The sequence below is a fragment of the Mytilus galloprovincialis genome, chromosome 13 (assembly GCF_965363235.1).
Source record: "Mytilus galloprovincialis chromosome 13, xbMytGall1.hap1.1, whole genome shotgun sequence".
NCBI lineage: Eukaryota > Metazoa > Mollusca > Bivalvia > Mytilida > Mytilidae > Mytilus > Mytilus galloprovincialis.
In genome coordinates, this window is record NC_134850.1 from 39,143,742 (window position 1) to 39,156,716 (window position 12,975).

The 12,975-nt window shown below is 32.1% G+C and overlaps 1 protein-coding gene across 1 annotated transcript in view; it reads right to left on the reverse strand.

Annotated features, from left to right (window-relative positions):
- The window catches only part of LOC143056434 (uncharacterized), a 35,455-nt gene continuing 22,480 nt past the window's right edge, over window positions 1–12,975 (reverse strand). The window contains exons 3-7 of the mRNA XM_076229522.1: window positions 10,764–10,929; window positions 5,465–5,733; window positions 4,487–4,747; window positions 3,816–3,902; window positions 1–1,468 (exon numbers count right to left, since the gene is read on the reverse strand). Of these exons, the coding sequence (XP_076085637.1) occupies window positions 696–1,468; window positions 3,816–3,902; window positions 4,487–4,747; window positions 5,465–5,733; window positions 10,764–10,929 (1,556 nt within the window). The 3' untranslated portion in view covers window positions 1–695. The remainder of the gene's footprint in view (window positions 1,469–3,815; window positions 3,903–4,486; window positions 4,748–5,464; window positions 5,734–10,763; window positions 10,930–12,975) is intronic.

A 12,975-nucleotide genomic window follows, 5' to 3' on the forward strand; every position in this document is an offset into this window, starting at 1 on the left:
TTATTCATCTATCTAACTGTATATAACATACGACATGGTGGGATCATCATGAACATGACTGGTGTCATTAAATAAAGGGCATTCCAAATTCCACAAGCTATGCATTGGTTTGAGTTTATTTCTGCTCCAAGTTATTGTTTTATATTTTATATATATCTAATGTTTTCCCTCACATTGTTTACTTTTTGTTTTGACATTTGTCATTTGTAATGTGTTTTTTTTTTATTCGTTTTTACCAAGATAGATTCACAGCATTTATAACGAATGTAAATTGTTAACCATTTATTAATTATAGAAACGCCATATTACATAAAATGTATCAAACGCAGGTCATCATAAAACATGATTGATTTTTTTACAGCAGTTATTTTAGTTAAACGTATGAATGATATACCTTAAATGCACACAGCCTTTCAAATTTAACAATAAAACGTGTATGTATGAACGGAACGAAATATCAATATCTTGAAGTTGTACTTCCATATTATTTCTATTGTACATTAAACTAAAACATATCAAGTCTCGTTACTGCGAGATTTATGTACCTTTGAACTGAAATTATTAATGCATTATGGCAATGATTTCTTTCCATGATTATGATGATAGTAAAAAATGTATAAATAAACTTTACAGACCAAGCAATCATTGTTATATTGATACACATATGTTTTATTTGATCCATGAACTGCAATACTTTAAAGCATGTGTATCCATGCCAAACCGTCTAATTTTATATCTTTTGCTGATTTCCTTTTAACTTTCTCGCTTATATCTTTTCCTTTAAAGGCTGCATTGTAATGTGATAACCTTCGCTTTCCAGATCTTACTTCACTGGCAATAATTCTGGATGCTATCATGGATGATTGATATTTAACATCTAGGATGTCTTTATACACAACTTGAACTTTAGAATTAATAGGCGTCTTGGGTCTTACACACATTACAGAAGATGATCGACTTGACTGCATATTTATAGGATACGCAGAAGATGGTCTATTTTCCCTTTTTCTCCCATCTTTTGTATAAATATTTGTAAATTGCGTACGTCCTTTTGATGTTTTGTTGTTAATGAACGCTGTACTGATCCTTCTGTCTGAACTTTCCTTGTTTGATTTGTTAAGTTTTTCTTCAGAAGAGTTTGGTATTTTAAATTTTTCTGTTCGCGCCATTTTTCTTTCGCAGAAATAATTGACATGTCGACTTATTGAAGTTAAGTCTATCAAAAGGATACACACGGGAACTAAAACTAATATTGCCAAACCAAACACACCCAAACCTTTTGCTGAAGGGCGTTCATCACTGACAGATATTAATTTTCTTTTACTTTTTGATGTTTTGGTCTTGTCTATTCTCAATTCTCTTTTCATTATTTCAATTTTCTGGTCAATCGTTAGAGGTGGACCTGTAGTTTCCTCTGACCGTTGACATGGACATTCACAAATACCTTCCGTTGTTGTCAAAAACATACCTAATATTGTACGAAAATTAAATTAAATGTGATATCATAATTATACGATTAACATGTAAAATATTTGTCATCACTTTTGCACCAAAATGGATAGGTTCAGATTTTTGATGTTGTAGTCCTTAGAATAATCATATATCAAGTGCACTTTATAAATTATGTAAACCAGAAAGACAGACGTTGTTTACGCTAAACAAGAGACGAAAAGTGGTATATTAAAATATATATGTAGGACTCTAAAGTGCGATGGGGACGCTAAAGTACGATGGTCACGCTAAAGTGCGATGGTCTACGCTAAAGTGCGATGGTCCGCGAAAGAATAGACGTAATAAACGTTCTATCGATTATGACGTAAACAGTCTTTTATACAAACAAAAAAATGAACATGCCGAAAGATAAATGTAGAATATTCGATTAACAACTTTAAACGAAATGTCCATGACTTACTCAATTTAAACATAACCGTGCTTTGTCGGCTGAGGCAAATGTTTTTTTTTTTCGGGTGCTGGAAGAAGGACCTGCAGTCGACTATCTTACTATACAGATACAAAAGTATACGTATAAGTATCCTTTATCCTGTTTTTATTTGAAGATAACGGATACATTGAAATCATTGTTTATGTTGCAGTTTACTTTGCGGTCCCCGTGAAAATAGTGTCGATATTATTGAAAATTAAAGTCGGTAAAATAAAGGTACATGTATTCATGCGTAAATCATAAATTGTCTGCTAAAAAAATATTTTGTACATTGTAGGAAAATACAATCTGTTTTTATACTCGCTGCGAAAAAGGAGAAAGCTCGGAGAACATTGCATTTCTCTCATTTAAATTAAGAATGTTTTAAACAAATAAATGTTTCACAATGAAGGATTTGTATTTGTAATTTACAATGACGACTTCAAGGGGAGATTTGACATTAGTGATAGACTGTGTGAGCGGCAAGTTACGCCAATTATCCAAATATTTGATACGCCCGAATTAATTTTTTTTTAATCATATACAGGATATATAGATTTTTGTCACACCTAAATTACCATTTTAGCAATTATTATGTGGTCGTTCTTCTTAATTTAGAAACAATTAGTTATGCCTACCGGTAATTATAAAGCCTATCACATATGTTATAAAACCTTATCATACTAGCTTTTGCAAAAAGGCTATTTATCATCACATCCGTGTTCTTTAAAGCTTTTAGCCCTTTAACATTACCCTTTTGGTCCATCGCACTTTAGCGTGATAAACAATCGTACTTTAGCGAACAAACAGCCATCGCACTTTAGCGTGATACACCATCGTACTTTAGCGTAAACCATCGCACTTTAGCGTGACCATCGCACTTTAGAGTACCATCGCACTTTAGAGTCCTACATATACAAAACACTTTAATCGAAATAAATATTCAGCAGCATAAGTTAAACTAAGTTGCGGTATGCTTCAAAGGCGACATAATTGGAAGATACTAGGGCTTGCTGCAATACTAGCACAAGTGAATTTTATTTCTACTAGTAAAACCAGGAAAATGCCCTTATTGGGACTTTCAACTTCTCGAGCTATCCCAAGAGTGTAGAAACTACTGTATAACATTGAACATTGTGAGGTTAGGCTTTGATCATTCCTGTTCATGTTTTACTTCAAAAATTCTAATATTACCATATCTATATGTTATATGGCGTTTGGATACCATTGTCTAAAACCTTTGCTTGTTTAATTTCTATCATGTCTCGGAAAAATCTGTGGGTGTTGAAATTTGAGACGACTATGCATGTTACTCGTACCACCAATTGTACATCAATTCCATTCACATAAAATTTGCATTCACTATTTTTGAGTTGGCATTTCGATTAAAGTATGACACATGCTTGGACGATCCGGTGGCATATTCAGATGAAGTTTTACGCAATATTAAACCAAAAATGAAATAATGAAGTACATCGTAAAATTTATTCAGCTTACAACAGTTTAAAATGCATGTCTGCTTTTTATGTTTACTTTAGATCTTGCACCGAGCTGATAGACAAGTTTTCCTTGTGCTTATTGATTGTGTAAAATCGAAATGTTTTCAAGGTTAACAATAGCAATCAAAACACTGCCCAATTGACCTGTCAAATCAATTAACACGACGATAATTTCAAAATTCAATCAGATTTGTTGATGACTTCCATACATGTGTATATCAAATCTATTAAAATTTAAAAAAAGTTCCGCCTTATTAGTTAGCAATTTTGGTATTCGACATTCGATCCATCCGACAGTTAACCGGTTAACCGTAGACAAAACTACTTCTTACATACGTTTTTTGTTTAATTCCAATTTACCATTTGGATGTAATGCATAGGATGTGTTGTCTTACCAGAAAGAGTTGTAGACTGGTCTGGTGACTTACAGGTACTGTTGGGCGTGGTACTTAAATCATTGAATAGTCCCAAATCGAGCGTATCTGAAAAAGAATCATTTGATTTTTTATTTAAAATAATATTAGAGCCTGATGTCTTTTTGAGTCTCCCTATTTCATTTCATTCGGACATCGATATACGTTATTACGTTCATGGCACTTTTTGAACTTTTCCAAAATTAATTTTTACGTTTGAGTTAAAACCAATTTTTAAAATGTCAAGCATATTAGTGAATATTAAATACAATTAATGAAAGCGTCGATCATTTTCTGAAAAAAATGCAGATTACATGTTTTCTAGCATTCCATTCTTATGATTTGTCATCATTTGATTGTATCTTATATAATTTATGAATTATGCAGGTAAAATTTATGTAACATATCACAGCAAAATCAATTATTGTGTATCTTTAAATAACGTTCTTTTCCATACGGACATCCCTCGTATAACCGGCTTGCAATTTTAGAATAATTGTTCAAGCTTTTGATCCATGAACAATACCTGATTTATTTTGTTAACATGCAGACATTTTCAAACATTATTCAAATTAAGATATAATGTTTAGAATCTATGCTCAAGAATATAGCAAAACGTTAGTTTACTGATCACTATTCAGTATCTAACATACCGGATACATTTTGACATCGTATAAGAGGCGCATCTACTGCAGGTTTATAACATATTGAAAAAGACTGTGTAACGATTACAAAAGCTGGAGCCATATATACGTGGCAAATTGATTGATTTCCGAAGTTAATGGCACGAGCTCTACATGTCTCTAAATTAGCGACTTCTCCAATGGTAAATAAAACTGCACATGCTGTAGTGCATTGAGAGGCAGGCATAATAATGAGGAATTCTTCACAAGTCTGATAGATACATTCATTCTCTGAAATAAAAGTTAAATAGGTTCAATTAACTCATCAAAGATACCAAGACTTAATTTTGTATATACGCCAGACGCGCGTTTAAACGACATAATATGTTGTATAGTTTTTATTAAAGAATGTTTTTAAGAATAGGTTTCTTTAAAATGAAACGGTCAGTACATATATATTTTTATAACCATAATCAAAATCAATTGTGATAAAGTTTTCCACGGTAATCAGAAAATATAAACGAAATAATCCTTGTATCTATGAACGTGGACTGTAATAAATGAACCATTCCATGAAGCCATTGTTTCGCATTGCTTGGCGACACATGCTTATGTTATATAGTAGGATTGTCAGTTAACTATTTAATGCTATTTTGAAAAGACTATATGTATGTAGCAGCAACTGGTTATTTGATATAATTTATGAAACTATGCATGCACACTTCGCAACCATATTATGTATAATAATAAACTTTCAATTCACATGTTGGGTGTTTCAGCTTCAAGGAAATACATTCGTTGTTGACATTTTTTTCCCCGACTCATTTTATTCATCATTATGCATAACTATGAAGGTTTTGAAGTCGCCAAGAAAGTGAAGCATATTTCTATCTCTGATTAATGAAATTTTGAATTCCATACATATCTATAAGAATTAGCGACTCGGATACTTGAGCTAGTTTTTAATTTTCTTCCTTTAATAACCTACATCAAAACAATTATTTTTACCCCAAACACAAATAAATCTGTTTTGTTCCTGGCATGCTATTGATAACCACAGTATGTATGTGACTGTTGTTAATGGATGGAATTCGACATCAAATCCTAAACACTGGTAATGTTCAGGAATATATGAAGGTCTGTAGATTGTCCATTCTACCCAATCAGCAACACGACAGTCATCCCAATACAGTTCGGAGAGATTTGAAGGGTTGGTTGAATGCAGCCCGAACCAGAATCTTGGATTGTGTCTGTGTGCTACAGTTGTTGTTAACTCACTAGCAAATAAATTAAATAGAAGTAAAGTGAGAGATTTAAAAACATAGAGTAATTTTACTAACGTATAATACATTTGTAAACGGCGATGAAACTTTTTTTTTTTTTTTTTTTTTTTTTTTTTAATTCAAACGTCTTTTGAAGACAAAACGCGGGTCTGATGAACAAAATATTAGTCAGTTATCTTTGATAAGTTCTTTTACTTACAGCTCCCATAAAATGAAATACCTTTCGAAGAATTGTTAATGTGATAGAAAACGCAAACCAGGCACAATCATATTTTTCGGGAGATGTATGCCCAATACGATTGTTCTGTAGGAAATTAAGAACATTAGCATGTAAAGTTTACAATGAAATAAAAGTGAAGTCATAATCTACACTTAATTTAACTTTCTATATGTAAGTCAAAAAAAAAATAGGTAGCAGAGATAACTGTAAAAGAAAATGCCTGTACCAAGTCAGAAATATGACAGTTGTTTTCAAATCGTTAAATGTGTTTGAGCTTTTGATTCCGTTTAGAATTTTCCTCGGAGTTCAGTATTTTTGTCATTTTGTTTGAACTCATAATTCAATGTTAAGTCGGATTTTTGTGGTGACCATTATCACCCTTTTTAATGACACTGTTAATATGGCGCCACGTGAAGCTAAATATACGCATCTGGCTTCTTCTAATTCTACAAAATCCCTTGTAATGAACACTCATCGAAACTTAAGGTTGTTAAACAGCCTCGTAGTTATACTTAAACGAATACAAAAAAAAAGTTGCCGGCCAAATGTACATATACATGTATGTTGTTGGTAAAAAAAAAGGCAGTTGCTATTTGTCCGGCTAGCCGGACGTTTAGTACCAGGACTATTTGTCCGACCAATACAATGCGCGTGTTCATAATTTGTGCGTACGTGTAATATTATCTTCAGCAGCACCAGGGAGTAGCAAATGTGTGTAATCTTTATTGTTAGGGTCTAATCTTGTTACTGGTAATTGAAATTGTTGTTTTCTGCATACTAGGATATAGTCCAATGTGGAAAACGAATAATAAGAAAGAAAAAAAAATATGTATATTACATATTTTTTATATAAGGAGAGAGAAGAAATTACTAGTAAAACAAACTTAAATATTGTTAGACTCAGTAAGGCAATTTAAGTTAACATAAAGGATTTTGTGTAGCTGAAAAAGATACAAAATTATTATGTCTGTAGCTGTCAAAGAGAATTATAGACCCATTGACATAAAGTTATCCATATTTTGAGTGAGAGATGGAAGATTTTTCTATTATGCCCCTTGCCCCCCCCCCCCCCCCCCCCCACGCACAAATATAAAGTGAACAACACTGTTAAAATATTATTCAGAAATTCTAGGTTGATTTTTATTTAATTAACGTGAGGTGGTCGGGGTGACACGGTGTTCTCTTTTCCAAAACTACTCTGTTTTTTTTTCTCCTGATCCCATCTTTGTCAAGTTGTCCCGTGTATTGTATTTCATTACGCCACATTTTATAATCCTATATCCGACATCCCCACTTCAAGTTGTAAATTCACCCCATTTTAAGTCTCTTTCATAAGATTATATCATTTTTTGAAGTTCATACCATCGTATTTCATTGTCAAATTCCAAAAACTGCAAGATTTATCATAAATATTGATATCGCCGTTTTCAGCCATGATCTTAAAATCGAAAATCAGTGCCGGATCGGATTACACGCGTCGCCTTGGTGATACTGAAGATTATATTACACACACTTCCGAAAGCACACTATATGACATGCGCATTGCAATGGCCGGACAAATAGCCCTGGCACTATTCGTCCGGCTAGCCGGACAAATAGCCACTCCGTAAATAAAATTAATTATTATACCTCAGTTATCATTTTCTATATAAAATAAGTACACAATATTTTCACTATTTTGCAAATAAAAAGCTTTGAACTATTGGACCGGTAAAAACTTTCAAACTATTGGACCTAGGTGAAACTGTTTGACCGCAAGCGTCATTATATTCGCGGAATTTTAAATGCAGCTACGCGATTGGAGGATTTTGAAAATAACACGAAAGTAACGACGTCGTGTCTACCCATTGTATACGTATCTAGTATAGGGTTGACGTCAGTGCAAGACGTAGCCTTAGCATTTGAACATATCTATGAAGTAAACGTTATGGTTTGATTTCTTCTTTTTAATATTACGATAGTTGTTTTATCACCGCCATTTATTGTCTGTTGTCTTTTTTGATATCATAAAACACTTACTGACTGGATATTCGAGGAATAGTTAGTTTATTGTCCCTCGGATACAACTATTGCCCTCGACTAACCCTCAGGACAATAGTTAGTCCTCGGGATAATAATCTTACTATTCCACTCATACCCAGTCAATAAGTATACACCATCACGATGATGTGAGTAACTGAGAAACTATTTTGAATCAAAACAGTTTTTAACAAAGTGTTATTTATCCATTAAAACAGAGATCTTGTATCTATGTAAGACATTATATCTATATATGCATATATAAAGAAGTTGTAATAAGTGTTTCAAATTGTCTTGAGTCTAGTTTAGAATGGCGAATACTTGTATTGTGGAGTGGTATATTCATACTACTATATCTTAGATTGTGCAGATTATAACAGATATTCGTCCTTTTTTGTTAGACTGTCCCTCTGGTATCTTTCGTCCCACTTTTACAGGAAATTTGAAATTTCGATGTCATTAATTATTGAATAGTAATTTAAAACAGTATACGACAACATTTTCTCGTTTTGAGATTTCACTAGAGTGAAAACACTCATTAAATGCAGTAAGAAGCACGGCTGTTTTCCTGTTGAAACCATAAATTGATTGATCATTGATTCAGTTCCCAAACTTCCTTCCCACAATTTCTCCAAGATCGTTCATTTGATATTATATACACCATCAATTAAAAATTGACTTTAGTTTTACCATGAGGAGAATATTTTCAGGTGTTAGTTTTGTCCCTTTTTTATGACTTTAAAAGGACAGTCTATATGAGCCGTTTGATAAAAGTCCCTTTTATTAATATCGGATGTTTAAGTGTCAAATCTCATATGTTGTATGTAAAAAAAGATGTGGTATTATTGCCAATGAGTCAACTCTCCACAACAGACAATCATGACACAGAAATTAACAACTATAGGTCACCGTACGGCCTTCAACAATGTATATGATTGACGATTGTTGACCTTCAGCTTTTTGTGTCAAATTGGTTAGGCCGCAAAGACGCACGCGGATTCGAGCAATTGGTTAGAACCTTTATAAAACAGACATTAAGTGTTTGGCGTTCGTTTGTGAGTACAATGGGATGAAGAACATTATTGAACATTACTTACTGTTTTCCAATAATTAAGTACTCTGTATGAAAAGAGGGGGAAAAACAACTTATACTGATTACCTAATAATTAATATGGATTCAAAGTTTTGTTGTCATGTCAGTAGTTAACATAAGACAAAACAGAATCAGGAAATTTACAGCAATTCAATATCTACTTTGCATATCTGAAATGGTTTTCAATATTGTAGATATTTTGAATTATTTTGTTATCAGATGGGAAAATATGTTTCAATTAACAAATATTTTGTCAATTTTATTTTATTTTTCTATTATTGTAAATGCTTAATGCACAACTGAATTACTACACTAAATTTAATGAGTGTTTCATCACCGTACATTAATTGAAAAAAAATATTAGTTTGCACTGAATTTTATTTAACCTACTCAAATTAATAGATTTTCTATTTAAGTGCACCAAACAATAACTGCTTCGTGTTTATTTTTTGTAGCAGAGAAATTATAGCAAATAGATATGGAAATCTTTAATATAAGACAAACGTGCTTACCGTAGCATTAAGATCATGCATAATGTAATACTCAGATATGGAAAATCAATATATAGAATTGAAACCTAACAGGAAAATACAGATGATTTTATCATGTTAAGGGGCGAAATCATATTCTTTGATTTCATTATAGATTTACAATGGTATTTAAATGGTTCGAATTTCAAATTTCTAACAAAACCCGACTCCGAGCAAAAGATACAATAAGCCGATATGATATCAAATAATAGTTTTGATATTGTTATCAGGTTGAACATTTTAGTCCATGTCAATAAGATGCATTTAGTTTGCATTGCTGTTCCAGCTGTTGGTTTTTAATGAATTTCTTCTCTTATGTACTATTAACATATATAACAATGAGAATAATTGGAACTTAGAAGAAATGTATATATTCATACAATGAACGCATCCTATTCAGTCCCATAAATCATTTAGTTCCTTTTACCAAACGTATGATACGGATCCCCATAGGCAAGGCACATCAAAACACGAAAGGAAACGTTTCATACCGATACCCACCGGTATGAAACGTAAAAACACGAGGAGAAAACATTTGGGAGGGTCAAAAACAATCATACATGCTTAAGCTTATCAGTGAACAACAAAGCAACATTTCCTAAGGAAGCTAGAGCCTTAGTTTAAGTATATTCATATAAAACAATGCAGCATTCCGTTTCATTATAACAGCAGTATTCGCTGTATAGATTGTATCATAGGTGACGGACATTTCACAAGCTTCAATCAGAATCGACAACATGTTCTAGTTAGACCGATCTAATTCAGCACAAAAAGTGTTTATAAAACAGTCGTAAGCGTGGACAGCGGTATCATTATCAACATTGCACAAAGCTTTGACATTTCTTTATGAGTTAGATGCATTTTCGTAACATACAGCCGAAAGTTTGAAAGGTCAGAAAGAAACCAGAAAAAGATTGCAATAGCAAGATCGTGATAATCATATGGATCAGTTGAAAATCATAGGTAAACTATTGAAAGACATCGGTACATTCATCACATCAAAAATGTTTCAACTTAATAGAAATCGTTTCATTTCCAATACAAATGGCTTACACCCGACTGAATTTTATGCAACAAATTTTAACACGAGCTTTGATATGATATTTTTAGAATATCATCTATGTTGTGACCATTTATTAACATAAAAATTGTATATACTTACAACATTGATATCCAGAACTGCCATATGTTGTCATTTGACATTGACAACATAGTGTTGTTATTAGCGTAGCAGATAGCTTTAGCGTCGTTCCAGGTTTTCTTTTCATTGTAAACAGTGTAAACAACGGGATGCTGAAATCCCCATTCTCCATTACAACAAGGCCATTCTGTACAAATATTTTATTTATTAGTTTTCTGTAAATATCATTTAAAGAATTTTAAACTGGCTTGAGATGGACTTTTTTTATCTTTGCTTGGAGAAAGAAAAAAAAATTCGGTGACATTAATTTTTCTTTGTATTTTCTTAAAACATGTTATAAAAGCTAACTTCTCATATTTTATTTCAAAATTTCATTACATAGATTTCTTTTTATACCCATACGTGCTTTTTTCATGAACTATATAAGCAAATTAGGGCAATTTTGAACGGCCCGTAGCTTAAAAAATTGCACGGTGATTCATACTTTTTTTTATTATATTTAGAAAAAGCATAGAGATATTGGCAAAGTAAAAGAAAACCATATCCGAGGAAAAATATACCGATGATAAAATATCAATCACAAAATATTCTAGACTAAAGGTTTGGAAGGCCGCGAACATAAAACAAAAGCGAAAAAAGTCAACTGTCTAAATTCAACCTTCCGTGTATGAGTTGCAGCCTTACATTGTAGTTCGAAAACAATTCCATGTTATATAATCAACTTGAACGTACGAATATATTATATCTTATCATATACTTATACTAAATAACATATGAAGTTTACTGTATAATAATATCATTAAATTAACGTAAATTCCATATTTTTCGTATTGGTGCTTAGCGAGCTGATGTGAAAAGTTTATCATATGCTTCGATTGTTATAACTTGCCTTTCTGAAACGTTATCGCATGGCATTCCGGTGATACTCGGCAACTTCCGGAAAATACACCTCAATGCTACATTTTCAGTGAAAAACATTACAAAGTAGTGTACAAAACAATTATTTGGATATTGGAAAGTATATTGTGTAAAATAATTTGAAAATTAAAAAAAACAAAAAAACAAACAAATTATTAAATAAATGCATCTTTTAAAAGTTTCAAACATAATTTACATGGGGTTCGTGTTGTTTATTCTTTAGTTTTCTATGTTGTGTCGTGTGTGCTGTTGTTTGTTTGACCTGATAATTTTTAGCCATGGCGTTGTCAGTTTGTTTTAGATTTATGAGTTTGACTGTCCCTTTGGTATCTTTCGTCCCTCTTTTAGAAAGTTACTTTAAAAAAGTTGACTTTTCTAAACAGTCTTCATTATGTCTATTGTTGAATTATTACTCTTTTTTTTGTCGATTCGCCCATATTCAAATATTTTTCTTCTCACTTTTCACTCTTTGAACGTCTATTTGAGAACTATGTAAAAGGATCAATATACGAATCTAGCTGGTTTTTTCTCCATTGTTGAAGCATATGATAAACAGATCATAAGATGTCAATTTTGATATCGCATGTATTATCAGCCCTCGAGCCATGCGGCTCTTGTGCTAATATTGAACCTAGGGCTGATAATACATGCAATATGAAAAATGACATATATATCAATCAGTCAAAAATGATAAAACTAAGGTATTTGTTGAAAAAATACATATTGATATTTAAAATCGAATGTTATGAAGACCCTTTTTAGATTTAAAATGTATATGTTCATGAAAATGCTTTTGACGTTATTACAATGATTGCGTTATATATAAAATCTCACCAGGAACGGGTTAAATTTAAATGATGGTCCGTACCTTTTATTGATTTATAATTTATTTCATTCGAAATTCAGTCTAATTATGCATTCATGTTTTTTGACTGCAAACATCATTGCATCAAGTTTGGACGATTTATCTTTCTACTTTTTACAATCAGTTGGTTTTCCAATAGAGATATGGATTCTAATTTTGCACTCATCTGACTGATTTGTTTTTTCATCACAGGGAGCAGAATTCATTTGGAAGTAAATTGCAAATAATATATTCAAAGACAAAAAGACAAAATCCCCCTATCAAGTTTTTCAATTTAACTTTCTAACATATTGATGGTCCTGTCGCCCGATGTCCAAGAATTCATTTAGTGGTTAAATCTAATGTTATTCAATTATTCTGACATCATGACATAAATGGGATCAGCAGTAACCTACATCTCAGCTGATACGTTAGGTGAATGCATTTAAACACTATATAGATGAAACATTG